The 20,957-nt window shown below is 37.2% G+C and overlaps 1 protein-coding gene across 7 annotated transcripts in view; it reads left to right on the top strand.

Annotated features, from left to right (window-relative positions):
- The window catches only part of PHACTR4 (phosphatase and actin regulator 4), a 107,708-nt gene that overhangs the window by 37,067 nt on the left and 49,684 nt on the right, over window positions 1–20,957 (top strand). For 2 of the 7 annotated variants that reach the window (XM_087446447.1, XM_087446445.1), the window contains one exon: window positions 19,873–19,978. The exons of the other annotated variants lie outside the window; for them this stretch is intronic. In XM_087446447.1, the coding sequence (XP_087302573.1) occupies window positions 19,906–19,978 (73 nt within the window). In that variant the 5' untranslated portion in view covers window positions 19,873–19,905. The remainder of the gene's footprint in view (window positions 1–19,872; window positions 19,979–20,957) is intronic. 7 annotated transcript variants of the gene reach the window in all.

The raw sequence follows: 20,957 nt of genomic DNA, 5'->3' as shown, positions 1-20,957 counted from the left end.
TTAGGACCTTGGCTTTTTTTTTCCTGAAAGGTACTTTACATCCAGTTCATTGGTGAAATCTTTAGTTTGAACACTAGAGGGCAGTCAGTACTTTATTCATGAACCTGTAGTTTCATTACCAATTCGTTAAGGGGATTATTTATGAACAATGTGGTAAATTGAGTTGATTTTAGTTGCCTGGTAACAAATCCTAAAGAACATGTCCATATGACAAACTAGAGAAATGTATGACAACTCCAAAGCTTTTTACTAGAAACTTATTTTTTCTCTCTGACTGACCTCCTTACCTCACCTAACTTAAGCATAATTTAAATTTAATTTAATACAACTAATTAAATTTATTCTTAAACTAATTAAATTTAAACGTAACTTAAATTTATAGGGCCGACCCCGTGGCTTAGTGGTGAAGTGCGCAAGCTCCGCTACTGGCGGCCCGGGTTCGGATCCCAGGTGCACACCTACGCACCGCACGGCCCTGCTGAGGCCGCGTCCCACATACAGCAACTAGAAGGATGTGCAGCTATGACATACAACTCTCTACTGGGGCTTTGGGGAAAAAAAAAAAAAGGAGGAGGAGTGGCAATAGATGTTAGCTCAGAGCCAGTCTTCCTCAGCAAAAAGAGGAGGATTAGCGTGGGTGTTAGCTCAGGGCTGATCTTCCTCACAAAAAAAAAAAAGAAAGAAAGAAAAAGTTTGTTTTGTGCTAGTAAGAAGATTTTTTCCTCTTTTACTTTAAGTCTTGGAATTTGTAACTTGATTACCATTTATATCATAATGTGGATTTTAGAGAAAAATGGGAATGATTTATAGTTATATATTTAACAACCAGAATCCTTCTTTGTGTCCTCCATTCTTTCTTCTAAATATTATGCTTATTTTTTTTCTTAATTGCTTATAAAACATACATATGATAAGAATTTAGTTTACTGAGTTATGGTCCACTCAATGCCATTTGACAAAGAAAAGAATTCTAAATGTAGGATAAGTTTGTTTCTAAGAAGATGGAGCTCCTGTAAGATGGGCTGAGAATTTTGTTACAATTAGGTTAGCTAACAGTTATGTAGATATGTTGAAAAAAAATTATTCGTTTCATCCTGAAAATAAAAGTGAGGGATTTATACCCGTCAAGTTCCAGTGGGACAGACGGACATAAGCCCTCTAGGACTTTTCCTACATGGACAGATGTTTACACATTTCATTATATAATATTTAAAAATCATATTTGTTAATACTACCACTGATCTCATCAGAAAAGTCTTTAAATATTGAAAAGCTGTCAAGCTCACTCTGGTAGATATGTTTTCCAAAATTCTAATTTTCTCTTGAAAGCCTAACTTATATCACTTGGCAATAAGTACTGTCAGTTTTCTTTGTAGTGACAGGCTTACTTCATTCAGTTTTGAGAAAATATCTGTCAAATATCTAAGCTTGATTAACATAGTTTGTCATTTAACCTTTCAAGTAAAAATGGCATTTCAGGGCCGGCCCCGTGGCTTAGCGGTTAAGTGCTCGCGCTCCGCTGCTGGCGGCCTGGGTTCTGATCCCGGGAGCGCACGGACGCACCGCTTCTCCGGCCATGCTGAGGCCGCGTCCCACATGCAGCGACTGGAGGGATGTGCAACTATGACATACAACAATCTGCTGGGGCTTTGGGGGGAAAAAATAAATAAATAAAATCTTTAAAAAAAAAAAATGGCATTTCATGAAAAAGACTGGCTAGTTTAGCTTGCAGTTCAGTCACACCAAGTGCCTTTCCTGAAGGTAATCATTGTACTTAAGTATATGTTTTATGCATACTTACCATTTCCTCATACATAATAATAAAAAGGCATGTACTGAAGGGTTGAGATTTAGTAAAACTAATAATTTTACTGCCTAATCAAGGACCTTCTTAAATTAAAATTGGCATTGTTTTTAACTGCAGTTATATAGTAGTGAAGAACATGAGTCCTATGGAAGTTTTGTGCCACTGCCTTGATTTGTGTTTAGGTACCAGCAGTTTGTTCACCATTGCTTTTGTACCATCAGCACAAGTGTCAACACAGTGAAAAAGACAAATAGTTCTTTAGTAGTATTAAGTATATAGTTGTACCTCTTGGACTCCTGAAAGGATCTCGGGGATCCCCAGGGATTGATGGAACCTACTTGCTTGAGTTTCCAGAGGTTCACCAAGTCTCTTCTATGGAAGTAAAGCAACTTTGGGCAGAGTCAAGACTTAGTCCTGGAAATTGTACTGGGCAGAGCTTGGGTGTGGACCAGGTCTTGGAGATTTGGCAGAAATATGGTCAGAGGGAGTGAGCAGCGCTGTGGTTTCTCCTAAGTTGACCGTGACCTACCTACAGCTTTCAGGAGTAGGTTAAAGAACACTTCTGTGGGATGAAATGAGTGTTCAGAGCTTATCAGGCTGCTGAGTGTTTTGAGAATAAATTCATCAGTATTTAGTCAAGACAAGCTGAGGGCCAGGCTCACCTGGGCACTATGTTCTTATCTTTAAAAAGAGGATAGAGGAAGATGGGCACGGATGTTAGCCCAGGACCAGTCTTTCTCAGCAAAAAAAAAAAAAAGAGAGGAGGATTGGCAGATGTTAGCACAGGGCAGATCTCACACACACAAAAAAAAATTAAAAAAATTAAAATAAAAAGAGCATAAACAGCAGCAGAGATCTTGGTGATGACAGCTTTCAGTGTGTCTCTTGAGTCACACTGCTCCAATCTGGACATGTGTCTCTGTGTAGTATACAGCTGTCATCCTGGGATATCTCTATTCACCTGGGGACTCTGCTTCTCTCCGTGGTGGCTCTCTTGTTTCCTCTTTCTTGACTGCCAATAGCTTCTTAATGTTGGGCCTCCTGCAATAGTTCTCTAATTTTTACTTCTTTTTCCTTTAGCTCTACCTCCTGGAAGAGTTCTTCATCTTTATCTTTAGTTATAATTTTCTTTTCTACTACTACTATTATTTTTAGTTTCTAGGAGGTCTTTTTTATTCTGTGAATGTTTATTTCATAGTATCCTTTTATTGCTACAACAAATTTTCTTTTCCCTACATAGTCTCTTTTCCCCTAAAGTTGTTTTTCTCTGTTTTGATATCTTTTATGTTTGAGTTTTCCTCTGATGTCTAGTAATAATTAACTGTCTGCTCGTGATTAAGAGTGCAAAGCTTTAAATTAGAAGCTTTAAATGCGTAAGCTGGTTGCCTTTGGGCCTTATTGTAGGGTGAGCTTCTTGTCCCTACTGTTGAGGAACATCCCCACATCAGTATCAGGGTCTAAGGAGCAGAGTCTTCTCATTACTTTTTAGACTGTAAGGAGTGGAGAGGACTGGGGGAGAGGGGACGGGGTTGCTGCATTCAGCATTAATTGTGCATGTGTTCACTTAATTCCCCTCAGTTTTTAGTACTATATTCCCACCGTCAACTGCCTTTTGTGTCCTCCAGTCCAGAGACCATTCATTTTATCCCTTCCAGAAAACAGACTTCCAGAATTCTGCCAGGGTTGATGTGGACAGACATTCAAGGTCATGGAGTAGGGAAAGTGAACAAAGGAATCAAACGGCTTTTACCCTGTTTCTCCTTATTTTATTCCCTTCCTTTTCATCCCCCTTTTCAAAGGGACATGGTAGAATATAGTGAAAGTATTGTTAATCTACATTGGTATATGCTACCAGTTTAAAAAAAAAAGTAATTGCTACACTGTAGACAAGTCCTGGGAAAGGAAGGGTCCAGAGAAGATATGTGAACAATTTATGCTACTGTGATGCTTCATACCCTGCTGCTTTTAAAGGGACTGAAACCCTGGTGTATGAAACTTCTTAAGGTTTGTTGGGGTAGGAGAGGATCTGTATACTAAATTGCCTTCCCAAAATGTTTTAAATCTTCTGACTACTTCATTAAGTTCCTACATACCCTCCCTTCCACAGAAGTGAATACAATTTGTTGAAAAATATTTTTTGTTACGTGTTTGATGAAATGATTATTTAATGAGGTAGGTTATTAGTATGAATCCTGAATTTGAAACTAGTTGCAAAGGCTTTATTCAGATGCTTGGTATTGTGGCAACAAATTTACAAGATAGTGTCTCCTTTAGATTTGAATTTGTATTATATAGGAAATATGAGAAGCAGTTTGTTACAGTGGAAGACTGTAATTGACAAATAAAGTCAATTATTTTCTTCCTCCTTGTGTCTGAATTTGTAAACCATTCCATAATATGTTATAAAGGGGTTTTTCCTAGCTGTTCAAGGACATTTGTTAAGGAGCCATGCTCAAAGCTAATGCACTTCATATCACAGTTCATGGGAAAAAATTTTGTGATGTTTTGTTGTTACCACTTGAAGCTCAAAATGTGCTAATAATATAGTCCTGCCCTCCCTTCTCTTTAAGAATGAAGGACAGAATATGAACTTAATTAGTTTTGAGATCCTTAGGGTGTAGGAGATAAATTCCTCTGGAATTAAACAATGCCAAAAATGATATTAGTTCTATTTTTTTCCTGTGGTTTGGGCAGAAATTTAATATAGCATTATTACAAATATATATTAAATATCTTCTGTCATCTTATTTCTTGATAAGTCTATAAACTTATGGAGGGAGAGAGCTTGTTACTGTTATATCCCACTACCCAGTAGTAAGCACACAATACATATTTGTATGTATTTCTTACGGTGGTTTAAAATTTTCTGCATAAGATAGAATTACCAATCTTAAGGGAAACCAGAGTACACAGAACACCAGTTTCTATAAACTTTAATAACACAGACGTCATATAATTTTTTTTTTTTGTCAGTAGAAGACGACGAGCCATAATAGCAATATAAGCCTGAAAAGTAGTAACGCCGACATTCTGGGCTATCTCCCATATCCTCTCACCACTTTTCATCACTTCTGACTACTGCTTACTCCCTAGAAGATCATAGCAAGTGTGATAAGTTGACCAAATGTGTAGACTGGTTTCCATCTAAATTTATTTCTACATATTAAGCCCTTATCAGTGTGTCATGAATCTCTGCATAGTCAATGAAAATTATAAAATTATAAGAATGAAAATTAAAAGGGAGCAACAGGAGAGATAGATGGCTCTAACTTATCATTTTATATCTGCCTATATGGTTTGCATTTTCTAATTATGTACATGTATTACTTTTATTTTTCAAAATGTAAACGGGTTTTATCTGAGTTGAAGGGTTAAGGACATTTTTGTTTTTTCTTTATATTTCTCATTGTTAAAAATAAAATATATAAAACTAATTTCTTAAAGGAGGCAAAAGAAAAAGACATTGTTAAAAGGAATTAAATAATGGTCATTCTACATGCACAGCTTAACTGCTATACCTAGAATAACCACATTGCATCTCTACATAATGTGACCTTTTAAAATATAACACATATTTTATTTTTCTTACGAACTAGATTCAACCTACCCTACCAAACTCCAGCACAATTCTCTCGTTCCTCATCCATTCATTTGTTCAGTAAGCAATGAGCAAAATCAACAAGGCAGCATATCATAACAGTTAAGCTTGCAGGCTCTGGAGGCAGACAAACTTGTGTTCAGATCCTAGTTCTGCCATTTCTTGACTATGTCCTTTTGGGCAAGAGAGTTACTCTCTGATCTTCACTTTATCTGTAAAATAAGCTTATGAGGGCCGGCCCCGTGGCTTAGCGGTTAAGTGCGCGCGCTCCACTGCTGGCGGCCCGGGTTCGGATCCCAGGTGTGCACCGAGGCACCGCTTCTCCGGCCATGCTGAGGCCATGTCCCACATACAGCAACTAGAAGGATGTGCAGCTATGACATACAACTATCTACTGGGGCTTTGGGGGAAAAAATAAATAAATAAATAAAATTATAAAAAATAAAATAAAATAAGCTTATGAATTTTGCCTTTCCCACAAGGTTTCTATAAGAATTAAATGAATTAATGCTTGTAATTAATTCATTACAAGCATGTAGTAAACATAATAGCTGTAATATCCTAGGCACTAAGGGTGTAAACATGAATAAGACATGATCCCTGTTCTTATGGAGCTTTCAGTCTGGGTTAAGCAGTTACAAGGTGCTCTCTAGGATTCTTTTTTTTTTTAATGTCAAGTTAATTGAGATACAATTTATATACAAAAAAATTTACCCTTGTTAAGTATATAGTTCTATTTTTTGACAGACATATAAGATTGTGTAGCCACCACCACAATCAAGATGAAGAGTATTTCCTTCACCCCAAAAAGTTCCCTGCTTACCTTTTTTGTGTGTGTGAAGAAGATTCACCCTGAGCTAACATCTGTTGCCAATCTTCCTCTTTTTCTTGTTTCTCCCCAAACCCCAGTACATAGTTGTATATCTTAGTTGTAGGTCCTTCTAGTTCTTCTGTGTGGGATGCTGCCTCAGCGTGGCCTGACAAGTAGTGAGCAGGCCCACACCCAGGATCCGAACCGGGGTGAACCCCGGGCCACCGAAGCGGAATGCGCGAACCCAGCCACTCGTTATGCTACCAGGCCAGCGGTTTTTTTTTTTTTCTTATTTGAGGAAGATTCGCCCTGAGCTAACAGCTGTGCCAAGCTTCTTCTATTTTGTATGTGGGTCGCCACCACAGCATAGCTTGATAAGTGGTGTACGTTCATGCCCAGGATCCAAACCCACAAATCCGGGCTGCTGAAGTGGAGCACGCCAAACTTAACCACTATGCCACGGGACCGGCCCCCCCTGCTTACTTTTTATAATCAGTCTCCTCCCTCCATCCCTAGCTCCTGGCGACCACTTAAATCTGAGTTCTGTCCCTTTTTCCATAATGTTATATAAAAAGATTTGTATGATATGTAGCCTTTTGTGTCTGGTTTTTTCACTCAGCATATTGCTGTTGAGATCCGTACATATTGTGGCATGTATTAGTAGTTCATTCCTTTCATGCCTTTTGCAGATATCATATAGTTGGAATTATACAGTACGTACCCTTTTGAGATTGGCTTCTTGCACTAGGTAATATGCATTTAAGGTTCCTCCATGTTTTTCATGGTTTGATAGCTCCTTTCTTTTTAGTGCTGAATAATATTCCATTGTGTGGATGTGCCACAATTTACTTACTCACCTACTGAAGGGCGTCTTGGTTGTTTCCAAGTTATGGCAATTATGAATAAAGCTGCTCTATACGTGGGTGTGCAGGTTTTTGTGTGGACCTCAGTTTTCGTTTATTTGGGTCAATACCAAGGAGTGTAATTGTTGGAACGTATGGTAAGACTGTGTTTAGTTTTGTGAGAAACTGCCAGATTGTCTTCCAAAGTGGCTGTACCATTTTGCATTCCCACTGGCAATGAATGAGAATTGCTGTTGCTCCATATCCTCACTAACATTTGGTGTTGTCAATGTTTTGAATTTTGGCCCTTCTCATAGGTGCATAGTGGTATCTCATTGTGGTTTTAATATGCAGTTCCCTCATGACTAACAATGTTGAGTAACTTTTCATGTGTTTATGTGCCATCCATATCTTTTCTTGATGAAATGTCTGTTCAGGTCTTTTGCTCTTTTTATTTATTTATTTTTTATTTTAATTTTTGTTTATTGCAGTAACATTGGTTTATAACATTGTATAAATTTCAGGTATACATCATTATACTTCTATTTCTGCATAGATTACATCATGTTCACCACTCAAATACCAATTACAACCCATCACCACACACATGTGCCGAATTATCCTTTTCGCCCTCCTCCCTCCCCCCTTCCCCTCTGGTAACCACCAATCCAATCTCTGTCCCTATGTGTTTGTTTATTGTTGTTATTATCTACTACTTAATGAAGGAAATCATATGGTATTTGACCTTCTCCCTCTGGCTTATTTCACTTTGCATAATACCCTCAATGTCCATCCATGTTGTCACAAATGGCTGGATTTCATCGTTTCTTATGGCTGAGTAGTATTCCATTGTGTATATATACCACATCTTCTTTATCCATTCGTCCCTTGATGGGCACTTAGGTTGCTTCCAAGTCTTGGCTATTGTGAATAACGCTGCAATGAACACAGGGGTGCATGTATCTTTACACGTTGGTGTTTTCAAGTTCTTTGGATAAATACCCAGCAGTGGAATAGCTGGATCATATAGTAGTTCTATCCTTGATTTTTTGAGGAATCTCCATACTGTTTTCCATAGTGGCTGCACCAGTTTGCACTCCCACCAGCAGTGTGTGAGAGTTCCCTTCTCTCCACATCCTCTCCAACACACGTTGTTTCCTGTCTTGTTAATTATAGCCATTCTGACGGGCGTGAGGTGATATCTCATCGTAGTTTTGATTTGCATTTCCCTGATAGTTAATGATTTTGAACATCTTTTCATGTGTCTGTTGACCATCTGTATATCTTCTTTGGAGAAATGTCTGTTCAGGTCTTTTGCCCATTTTTTAATTGGGTTGTTAGTTTTTTTGTTGTTGAGATGCTTGAGTTCTTTATATATTTTGGAGATTAACCCCTTATCAGATGTATGGTTTGCAAATATCTTCTCCCAATTGTTAGGTTGTCTTTTCGTTTTGTTGATGGTTTCCTTTGCTGTGCAGAAGCTTTTTAGTTTGATGTAGTCCCATTTGTTTATTTTTTCTATTGTTTCTCTTGCCCGGTCAGACATGGTGCTTGAAAATATGTTGCTAAGACCGATGTCGAAGAGCGTACTGCCTATGTTTTCTTCTAGAAGTTTCATAGTTTCAGGTCTTACATTCCAGTCTTTAACCCATTTTGAGTTAATTTTTGTGTATGGTGTAAGGTAAGGGTCTACTTTCATTTTTTTGCACGTGGCTATCCAGTTTTCCCACCACCATTTGTTGAAGAGACTTTCTTTTCTCCATTTTATGTTCTTGGCTCCTTTGTCAAAGATTAGCTGTCCATAGATGTGTGGGTTTATTTCTGGGCTTTCGATTCTATTCCATTGATCTGTGTGTCTGTTTTTGTGCCAGTACCATGCTGTTTTGGTTACTATAGCTTTGTAGTATATTTTGAAATCAGGGAGTGTGATACCTCCAGCTTTGTTCTTTTTTCTCAGGATTCCTTTAGCTATTCGGGGTCTTTTGTTGTTCCATATAAATTTTAGGATTCTTTGTTCTATTTCTGTGAAAAATGTTGTTGGAACTTTAATAGGGATTGCATTGAATCTATAGATGGCTTAAGAAGTATGGACATCTTAACTATGTTAATTCTTCCAATCCAAGAGCATGGAATATCTTTCCGTTTCTTTGTGTCTTCTTCAATTTCTTTCAGCAATGTTTTATAGTTTTCAGTGTACAGATCTTTCACCTCTTTGGTTAAGTTTATTCCTAGGTATTTTATTCTTTTTGTTGCAATTGTAAATGGGGTTGTATTCTTAATTTCTCTTTCTGCTACTTCGTTGTTAGTGTATAGAAATGCAACTGATTTTTGTATGTTGATTCTTTTGCTCTTTTTAAAAATTGGCTTATTTTCTTATTGTGTTGCAAGAGTTCTTTACAATAGTCCATATACAAGTTCTTTCTGAGATACATGTTATGCAAATATTTTCTCCCAACCTGTGACATGTCTTATTAGCAGAAGTTTTTAATTTGATGAAATCCAATTTTTTCTTTTATGGTTAATGCTCTTTGTCTTTTAAGAAATCTTTGCTTACCCCAAGGTCACAAAGATTTTTCTCTATTTTTTCTTCAAGATACTTTATAATTCTAGGTTTTCTATTTAGGGCAATGATTACTCTCAAGTTAATTTTTGGATATAGTATGAAGTTGAAAATATTCTCTATTGTCCACTGAATTACTTTGACACCTTTATTGAATTCCTGATGAAATGGGTAATTTTCTAGGAAAATATAGTTTACCAAAGTGACTCAAGAAATGAAAATCCCATATAGACTAATATTTATAGAAGAAATGTTAAAATGTGTCTAAGCCCAGTGGGTTTTATGGGTAATTTCATTCATTATTTAAAGAAGCAGATAATTATAATGCTATATCAACCACAGAGAAAAAAAGTAGAGTAGAGAAAAAGATAGAAAATATACCCATCTATTTTATAAAATTAGCAAAATCTTGATAACTAGAAGCTAACAAAGATAGTTCAAAAATAAAATTGACATTTGTCCTGTCTCACTTAATTAATATAGTTGTAAAACATCTATGTAAAGTACTTGCAGATTAAATCCAACAAATCGTCATTATATTTTTTTCTGATTACAAAAATAATACATATTTCTTCCAGAAAAATTAGAAAATATAAAGTGGTATAAAGAAGAAACTCTTGACATTTGATATGTCAAATCTCTGAGTATATTATAAGAATATGACCAACAGGATTTCTTTCAGGATCTAAGGATATTATATTAAGGAATCTATAAATAATAATACATTAGTACATCAATAAGTCAAAAAATAGCAGGAAAATGATATGCTCATCTCTGTAGATGACAGAAATTTTTGATGAAATTCAACTATTCCAGCTACAAGCTTTTATTATACTAAGAGTAGGATTTCATTTTTATTTTTAAATAATATCAAGCACCTACATTTCTACTAAATTGATTTAAAAATTGGTAACACTAAGACATATTTTGTAAAAGTTAGATACAATCTTCTTTGACCACAACTGCCCATTGACGACCCATAACCTGAATGTTGTGTATATCCTTTTAGTTCATTTTTTTCTTTTACAACATACTTACGTACTCCTTAAATATGATAAAGAATAGCTCTCTGAAACCAGCAGACACTACGACACTTATCAGTGAAATACTGAAGAAATGTCCACTAGAGCAAGAACAAGACAAGAATGCCCACTGTTACCCTTATTTAACATTATTTTGGGAGTTCTTAGTGCAATAAGGTAAACACTGATTAGTAATATGGTTCCAATAATGAACAAGATAATTATATATTTGTTGGCCAATATTAGTCTCTCTTCAGAAAAATAGTCCAAAGAAAATCAACTGAAAAAGAGTTCAGTAAAATGGTGACTAAATGCAAAATAAATGTTCAAAAATGAATCATTAAAAATGTATATATACAAGTATAATAAATTATCAAAAAGCTAAAGGGATTAAAAGTCATTTACAATAACAACCAAAATTATAAAATAGCTAGGAATGATCTTAAGTACATAATCTATATGATAAAACTAGAAGTTTGCTGTAGATGAGTAAATAGATGTGTCAAGAAATGGGAAAAATTATTAGTAATTTATTACTAAATTTACAAAATAGGTTTAATACAGTTTTAATAATTCAAGTGAATTTATATTTGCTTTTGATATTTGACAAAATGATTATAAAATATAACTTAGAAAAAAATTAAAGTTAAGTAATTAATAGACTGCCCTTTTTATTGATTTATGATGCCATTTTGGTCAAGCTAAGTTTTGTAAGGTCTCGAGTGTGTTTTTGGTCTATGTATTCTGTTCTGTGGAAACATCTGTCAATTTTTACATCAGTTTCACATTGTGTTTATTATTATAGTCATATTTTAAAATCTAAAGTATTATCCCTTCATTATTCTACTTTTTCAAACTTTTCTTGGCTACTTACCTTAAAAAATAACCTTAATAAAGAGCAGTATGCACAACGCAGTGATTATGGCATATTCCTATTTAAAAGCGTGTATTATTTTTATTTAAAATAAAAACGTTAAAGTTCTTGTATTTTTTGTGTGTGTGTGTGAGGAAGATCAGCTCTGAGCTAACATCCGTGCCAATCCTCCTCTTTTTGCCAAGGAAGATCGGCCCTGAGCCAACATCTATTGCCAATCCTCCTCCTTTTTTCCCTCTTTTTCTCCCCAAAGCCCCAGTAGATAGTTGTATGTCATAGCTGCACATCCTTCTAGTTGCTGTATGTGGGATGCCGCCTCAGCATTGCCGGACAAGCCGTGCGTCGGTGTGCACCTGGGATCCGAACCTGGGCCGCCAGTAGTGGAGCGTGAGCACCTAACCGCTAAGCCACGGGGCCGACCCCAAGTTCTTGTAATTTTTGTTTTAATATTAAGTGACAAGTAAATTTCTTTAAATAAAAAATGTTTTTCCTCAACTTTGTTTCAAATTCAGGTTAAGTATAGTGAATGGAATTTAAAAGTTGGTAATGAAACTAGTATGAACATTTCTCTTAGGCAAGGAACCATTCGTTTCAAAACAGCATCACTGGTTAGCTTCTTGTGGCTGCTCAGAGTTCACTCATGTTAAAAATGACCTTTCACGATAGAGCTCAAAAGCTCTATCGTGAAAGGTCTCAAAGTCAGGATAGTTTTTACAAGATTGCAATTTGAAACATTAATGGAGTCCAAAACGTGCACACACACACCCCTCCCCCATAATGGAGGCTTCCATTAAAAGAAGGTATTAGTAGTATAATGGACCAACTTGTGGAATGATGCTGATGGCCTTCAGTTCCTCACTGAAGATTTGTGTTTTGTTTTTTCCTCGTTAAAACAGTGTTTATCTATCTACTGGTAGCCAGGATGACATCAGATCAGATTGTAGTCTGTAGCTACAGCTTTCCGTTTTACCGCTGCATAAAAAGATTAAACACTACATTTGACCTGACTGTTAAGACATTTTAAAATTTCATATTTAAATTTCTTTTAATGATCTGTATCTTCTGTTTTTCTTTGATCTCCCAAAAGAATTTAAATGCTGTAAAACAGGTGGGTCTGGCTGCTTTATTTTGTCCGTTTTTCCCTCAGGGATCAGTCTTTTCCCTTTTCAGTTTAGAGCTCAATAATCAAAGGGCTTGAATAGCAAGAACCCTTAAGAATTATGTCTTAAATAGTAAAAGAAAAAAGTGATACCACAGAAAAGACATTCTTGCCAGGATGAGGAGCTTGGCTTACTTAATACTAAATGTGTGTGCTTGTTTAGTTCTGGGTATAATCTCCTAATGTATACAGGGCCGATGACTTAGCATTGGTTACAATGAAGTTCAGTTAGTTCTGCTTGATAATTTATTGTCATACTCACTACATACCATAACCCCAACCAAAATGTGAAAAGGTGGGTGGATGGATGATCAGGTGGCTGACTGATTCATTAACTCATTCAGCAAATTTTTATTGGCATACTGCTCTAGCTGCCGTGAAGGAAAAAAAAGAATACAATAAAGTTTCAGCTCGCAAACAGGAGGTTAAGAACTATTAATGTGAGGCAGAATGAATAAGTGTTTTTATATGGATAAAAATAGTTGTGTTATTAGGATTTCATGCCATGTTATTCAGCATAACTTGTACTTAAGGAAATTATTACAACAAAACTTGCTTGTATAGCACCTGTATTTCCTTTTCTGTATCTGTATTCTTTGAACAGTTTAGTAGTGATTTCTTTGAGGAGAGTTTTTTGTTTTATTGTTTTTGTCATGTATCTAACAGAATTGGTGAACATGGGGAAAGAGGAAAAACTAGAGGCTTCCTAACTACCTTAGAGAGTATAGATCAACAGTACGTGGTTGATGGAAACCTACTTGTATATTGCTAGTAATAATGCCCCCAGTAGCGTAAACGTGGGTTAAAGGTGTTGTAAACCTATGCTTCAGTAATTTGGATTTCTCATGAGACATGGGCTGGAATATTTTCGTTGTAAATTTAGTTTGAGAAGTAGTAGAAATGTTTCTGTCCCAAATAGCCAACTTCTCTTGATTAAAGACCTTTCATTTATTTTCTAAGAAATTCCTTTAAAAATTTATTTTGTGGGGACGGCCCAGTGGCGTAGCGGTTAAGTTTGTGCGCTCCGCTTTGGCGGCCTGGGTTTTGCAGGTTCGGATCATGGGCGCGGACCAACGCACCGCTTATCAAGCCATGCTATGGCAGCATCCCATATATAAATTGGAGGAAGATGGGCATGGATGTTAACCCAGGGCCATTCTTCCTCAGCAAAAAGAGGAGGATTGGCAACAGATGTTAGCTCAGGGCTAATCTTCTCACAAAATAAGTAAATAAATAATTTATTTTGTGCTATGAAACATCATTCTTGTTGATGGTCATATTGGAAATATCAGGGATGAGCTGAGAGAACCAAGTTTTGTTTTTTTAATATCACATTGTCATTTTGGGCAATTCACATAAGTGCTCTGTGCCTGAATTTTACTTTTGTTAAAAGTAATACCTCCTAGAATTTTTATAAGGTTAAAAACAAATGTCCTTATTTAAACATGTAGGAAGTACTGTGTGAATTCAAAGTATATTTAGGTCTATAGTGTAGTAGTTAGGAGTGGAGATTCACATCCAGATTACTTAGATATGAACCCTAGCTTTGCCATTTACTAGCTATGAACTCCTTGGACAAGTTTACTCCTGTGTGAGTCAGTTTCCTCATCCATTAAATGGGGTTAATAAATGATATCCGGGCCGGCTCCGTGGCTTGGCGGTTAGGTGCGCGCGCTCTGATGCTGGCGGCCCGGGTTCGGATCCCGGGCGCGCCCCAAGGCACCACTTCTCCGTCCAGCGCGAGGCCGAGTCCCACGTACAGCAACTGGAAGGATGTGAACCTATGACATGCAACTATCTGCTGGGGCTTTGGGGGGAAAAAAATGAATAAATAAAATCTTTAAAAAAAAATAAAAAAATAAATGATATCCTTCTTAGAGGCTTGTTGTAAGAATTACACAAGTTAATACATGTAAAACACTTAAAATAGTCCCTGGCATTATAATACATGTTCATTAATGTTAGCTATTATTAGTCATAGAGAATGGGGAGGAGGAATATACGGAAAGTTGAACTTAGTTTATTTTTTCTAAATTTTAGCTTTTTCATCAAATTTTTTGTTAGAGATGTTCATATGTAACAGAGTAGATCATTTTGAATTTAGTATTATTTTACTTGTTTATGTTCTGATTTTTCTGATGGAAACTTTTACGATTTAGTGAAATGATCAGAAACCAGGAAAACAGGAATGTAGGGGAGAAGAAACAGACCAGAAATTAGCTTTGAGTGATTAAAAACTGATGGTGCTACTTTAATCCCTGTAAGTATTCTTCTTAGGAACTAGAAGAAAAGCAGAGCTATTTTTTTAAATTAGTTTTTTATAAATCTAAAAGGAGCTATAATTAAAAGATTGTGTTGCTGTAAACATTTATGGAAGTGAATTTATAATAACATGTAATGCATAGCTAGCAAAATAATTTCAATTGTGTTTGTCTTTTTCTTTCCTTTTTGTCATGATACTGTTCAGTAATTTATTATATGTTCATTACCTACAGGCCTGGCATGTTTCCCAACATAAATACACCATAACCGGGGGCTGGCCTGGTGGCGCAAGTGGTTAAGTGCGCGCACTTTGCTGCAGCAGCCCACGGTTCGCTGGTTGGGTCCCCGGCGCGCACCGACGCACCGCTTGTCAAGCCATGCTGTGACGGCGTCCCATATAAAGTGGAGGAAGATGGGCATGGATGTTAGCCCAGGGCCAGTCTTCCCCAGCAAAAAGAGGAGGATTGGCAGATGTTAGCTCAGGGCCAATCTTCCTCACCAAAAAAATAAATAAATACACCATAACCTGAAAGGGACACTTATAGGCTAAATTAGAGAAAAATCCTATTCTCCTTTTGCCTCTTTCCATTTTTTTCAAATATCTATTGAATACCTACTATGTTCTGAGCAGTATGTTACTTGTTGAGGATATAAAGACAATTTCTGTTTTCAAAGAATGTAGGGGAGACAGTAAGTGGGCCAGCCCCGTGGCTTAGCGGTTAAGTGCACGCGCTCCGCTACTGGCAGCCCGGGTTCGGATCCTGGGTTCGGATCCCGGGTGCGCACCGACACACCGCTTCTCTGGCCATGCTGAGGCCGTGTCCCACATACAGCAACTAGAAGGATGTGCAACTATGACATACCACTATCTACTGGGGCTTTGGGGGAAAAAAAAAAAAAAGGAGGAGGATTGGCAATAGATGTTAGCTCAGAGCTGGTCTTCCTCAGCAAAAAAAGAGGAGGATTAGCGTGGATGTTAGCTCAGGGCTGATCTTCCTCACAAAAAAAAAAAAAGAGAGACAGTAAGCAAATAGATAATTATAATAAAAGTAATATGTACCCCTATATGTAGAAGTATATTCAAGGTGACTTTGGAGCATAGAAGAGGGGTGCCTAACTCAGTCTTAAGTGTAGAAAGGAAGATGTTCAAGGAAGGCTTCCCAGAGGAAGTGACACACAAACTGAATTTTAAAGGAGCAGGAGTTAACCAGATTAGGGAATGTGAGGAGAGAGGACATTCAGGCAACTAGAACAGCAAATGCGTAGGTAGACAGACCTGGGCTTAGTTTAGGAACTCCAAGTGGTTCAATAGGTCTAAATACGAGCAGACATGGGAAAGTGGTGACAGAAAAGACTAGATAGGTCAGGTCTTGAAGGATTTTTTGTAAGCTGTGAGGAACACTATTAAATTTGTGTTGTTATAAAGATCCATGTGGCACCACCGTTGAGAATAGATTAGAAAGAGACAAAACTGGAGGCAAGTAAGAGGAAATTATTACTGCCCCAAACACAAATAGGAGGATATCAAATTTGAAAGCTGTGTTCCACAAACAGATTCTGTCAGACTGGGAAGATTTATAAAATTGTTGAAAGATACAGAAGACTTTTTGCCCCAAGTGAATAAATCCCAGAAGAATCATTTCAGCCCTTTATGTTTTTGGGGTTTTTTTCCATACATGGAAAACAAAGAATAAAGTGCATTTGAATTACTGGCTGCAGCAAGTTTGATAGAAACACCATTTATATAGTCATCCTTTTTTTCTCTGCAGGAATTACTGTTCACTCATAGTGTAACCAGGTGTTCATTACTCAGAATTTTTATTTAGTAGAAGATGAAGGCTATATTCTCCCGTACATGTACTGGAAAAGAATGTTTAAGGAGATTCATTGTTAGAAATTTCTTGTATTCCCACTGGATATGTGGCTGAATGTGAGTAATGTTTAGATTTCTCTGTCACTCACTTAAAGTGAAGTTGAGGGCCAGATGAGTTAGAAAGAGTTATGAAAGAGAGAGTGGCTAATAGTCATCTCTCTTGAGTCACCAGCAATGAATGCCACTTTACTGGGGAACATTTCACGTGTTTCAAAACCCTGTGATGGGCAGCTTCTTGATTTCTCACTGCTTAGTTTCTACACATCATTGATACCTTCTGGTTCCTTAATAGAGGCCAATTGGGACTTTTATGAATATAATGAGGTTTTATTAAGTACTTTTTTCTTTAAGAGTAAGACTCCTCAATCACTTTTACTATAACTACATAAAATCTACCTTCAGCTCGTGAAGAAGTACTGTTTGGAGTAGAAGGAATATTAAATGGATGGCTAGTAAGATGGAGGTTGTTAATTTTCAATTGCTAACAAATGGATATAATTCTCAGTAGGTCTTTAAAGTGAAATAAAACCATTCTTCTTCTTGAGGCTTTGAATTGTTATTAGTAGTCAAAGAGTTTAATGAAGTGTTACTAGAAAAAGAAGTAGTATTTCAGTTGCTAAAGAGTGTAAATACCTCAGTAGTTTGTACTGAATAAAAAGAAACATTTTTTTTTTTAGTTGTCAAGGTTCCTTCAGAGTGTACTGCCTTTAGTAGTTAGCGTTTAGTACTTGGTGCCATGGAAAATAGACACCACATGCTGATGAAACGTGGAGTTATGTTTCTTTTGTTTTGTTATTACTGGAAGACTTCTAAGTGTGCTTTAAAAGTCCTTTAGGTTCAACATGTCCAATCCAACTTTCTGCAATGATGGAAATGTTCTATATCTGTGTCCAGTGTGGTAGCCATGTGTGCCTATTGAGCATCTGAAATGTGGCTAGTACAGCTGAGAACCTGAAGTGCAAATTGTATCCGATATAAATATATTAAATATAAATATAAATAATCATATGTAGCTAGTGACCACAGTATTGGACAGTGCATTCTTAGATATTTGAGAACTGAGCAGCACATTCGATAACCATTACCTCAGTAACCAGTCACTAAAATATACTATAACTAATATTTATTTTTAGTACATTTGGAAATTTTGCTTTTTATTTTGCTTCTGTTAGAACTGAAAGAACTATAGTATTAGGAAGATGACAGAAAGTTGATTGAGGGATTAAATTTACTTTATGTCTTTATTTATATGTCATTTTCTCAATGAGGCCCTTCTGCTCGTACAGTTTATAATTTAGCACTCTGTCTCAGCCCACCGTATTTCCCTTTCCTGAATAATTTTTCTCTATAGCACTTATCACCATGTAACATACTAGAAAGAGGGCCTGGATTTTTCCCCCATTATATTCACTGCTGTGTCCCCAACACCTGGAACAATACCTGACACTTTAGAGGTGCATAGGAAATATTTGTGGATTGAATAAATGAGGCTTGTGGTTTCCCAATAATAATAATCCAATTCATTAAACATCTATTTTGCATTATATGGCAAGCATTGAGTTAAATTAGTTATATGAAGTGCACCGTGGCCGCTGTTGTTTTCCGTAATAAAACATTTCTTAGAGCCATTATTTGAAACAGAACATTGAGTTGTTTAAATCATTGGTTTGTAGAATTTCAGAACTGGAAGGAAGCTTGGCAATAATTTAATTCTACTGCCCGAAGTCACGTAGTGGTTTAAAGTTCCATCAATGTCATTTATATCCTCCTCTCACCTCTCTTTTTCCCTCATCTCCACAACCTATAAATCTTTTTGCTCAGTTATTTTTTTCCACATTCTCTCATCTCCATTCATCTAATTCTCACTTTTATCTAGGCTGCCTTTCCCACTGACTCTACTGTACTCCAAGGAACTCCCCAGATCCTTAACCCAACCATAGAAAAACTCTTTCGTCTTTCTTAACTAAAACTTTCCTGTTTACTTTAATTTCTTCTTTTCTTTTCTTTTTTGTTTTTTGGTGAGGAAGATTAGCCCTGAGCTGACGTCCGTTGCCAATCCTTCTCTTTTTGCTGAGGAAGATTGGCCCTGGGCTAACAACCTTGCCCATCTTCCTCTACTTTATATGGGACGCCGCCACAGCGTGGCTTGACTAGCAGTGCATCGGTCCGTGCCTGGGATCCGAAACTGCAAACCCCGGGCCACCGAAGAGGAGTGCGCGAACCTAACTGCTATGCCACCGGGCCGGCCCCTACTATAATTTCTTATAATTCTTCTCCTCAGTTCTAGAAGCATCTGCTGACCCCTAGTGCATCCTTAAGAATTTATTGTCTTCAAAACAAAAACTTTAAGAGAAAGCAAAAAAGAATCTCGTAGTGCCAGTTTCCTAGCCTGAGGTCTTTAATTCCATGGAGCTGAAAGCAGTCCTGCTGGGGTAATTTCAGCTTCCTTCTCCCATAAACATAGTCCAACATATTGTAGGCTTATAAACATATACATTACTTCGTGTCTGCCATATATATAGCTGCTGTGACATAAAAGCATATCAGAATCTCCCCAGTTTTTCCTGAAGAACAATGGTGTTTCAATTCAAACATGGGGGGGTGTCATTTATATAAAGAATCTAAGTGAGGGGAGAGAGCGCCAAATACATTAAGCACCTTCAATATTCAGCCTTTTTAGCGATTCTCTTATTTAATCTTCACAACAACTCTATGGGTAATTATCTCCATTTTACAAATGTGGAAACTGAGGCTCATATAAGTTAAGTAACTTGTTCAGAGTCACCTAATCAGTAAATGGGAAAGCTGAAATTTTACATAGTTATATGTGATTCCAAAGCCTCTGCTTTCTTCCACGGGTAAGCCATGCTGTCTTCTGGAAGTGGGGGTAGGCAGGGAACAAGAGTTACAGTATTTGGTGTAGAATAGGAAGCAGGTGTGTTTGTTTTTTTGCATCCAGTGAGCCAGCCACAGACAGAAACTGGTTTTATTTGGGGCAAATGGTATGAGTATCTAGTGATACCAGTGGCCCTGCCTTACCTTTAACCTTCTCTGTCTCTTTCAGCCTATTCTTCAGGCTAGTTCACAGGAAGTACAAATGATTTCTGCTGAAGATCTTGAACCGAACAGTAGTGACTCTGTGAGGTTTTATGTAAACATTCACCTGACAGGTTTGTCTCCTTTGACAGTTGTTCCTACTTACAAAGCAGTTAATTCTCAAAAACTGTCATGAATATGCCATTTTTTCCCCACAAAAGCAAAAGTTTCATGGCAATTCTCAGGAATTGTTTGGAATGATAAAATAGTCCATGGTCTCTACACTTCTTCCAGCCTCTGTCTGTAGCACTTTTCACCTTAATTGCCTTTTGTTACTAGATTCTATGAGCAAAGCTTAAAAGTGAAGAATCCTGTTTCTTCCTTTGTACTCAAGGTCAATAAATACTTGTTGCATGTCCACTGTGTGCTAAGTTGTGCCAAAAGTTGAGGGTTTAAGGATAAATATACCTCATGGTCCCTGCCCACAAGAAGTTTCCAGCCTATTAGAGAAGTCTGAAGATGGTTGCAGTTTAGGGTGATATGTCCAGCACAGTCAGTCATCATCAGCTCTTTACCTCTCCAGTCTTACCTCTTGATGCTTGTACTTTTTTCTCACCTCTGTCATCCCTTCTGTGACTGACTCTTTCAGATTTTAAAGATTTTATTTATTCATGTTTTTCCCCCCAAAGCCGCAGCAGATAGTTGTATGTCGTAGGTTCACATCCTTCTAGTTGCTGTACGTGGGACTCAGCCTCGCGTTGGATGGAGAAGTGGTGCCCTGGGGCGCGCCCGGGATCCGAACCCGGGCCGCCAGCATCAGAGCGCACGCACTTAACCGCTAAGCCACGGAGCCGGCCCATGACTCTTTCAGATTTTAGATGTTACTTCTTTCAAGATATTTTCTCTGATCTCTCAGGACAAAGCTAGACACCCCCACCCTCACCAACATGTGTTTGCATGGTACCTAAATGTTCATCATACTCTATTGTAGACCCTATTTACTTGAACTGTAAGCACCTTAAGGACAAAACTATTGTTTTTAGCACCAACACATTGCTGGGCACATAATCAGTGATCAGTAAATCTTTATTGGCATTCTGCTTGAGTAACTCA

The sequence above is a fragment of the Ceratotherium simum genome, chromosome 22 (assembly GCF_057802395.1).
Source record: "Ceratotherium simum simum isolate JZ-2026a chromosome 22, ASM5780239v1, whole genome shotgun sequence".
NCBI classification, from domain to species: Eukaryota; Metazoa; Chordata; class Mammalia; order Perissodactyla; family Rhinocerotidae; genus Ceratotherium; species Ceratotherium simum.
This window is presented reverse-complemented; position numbering and strand designations above follow the sequence as displayed.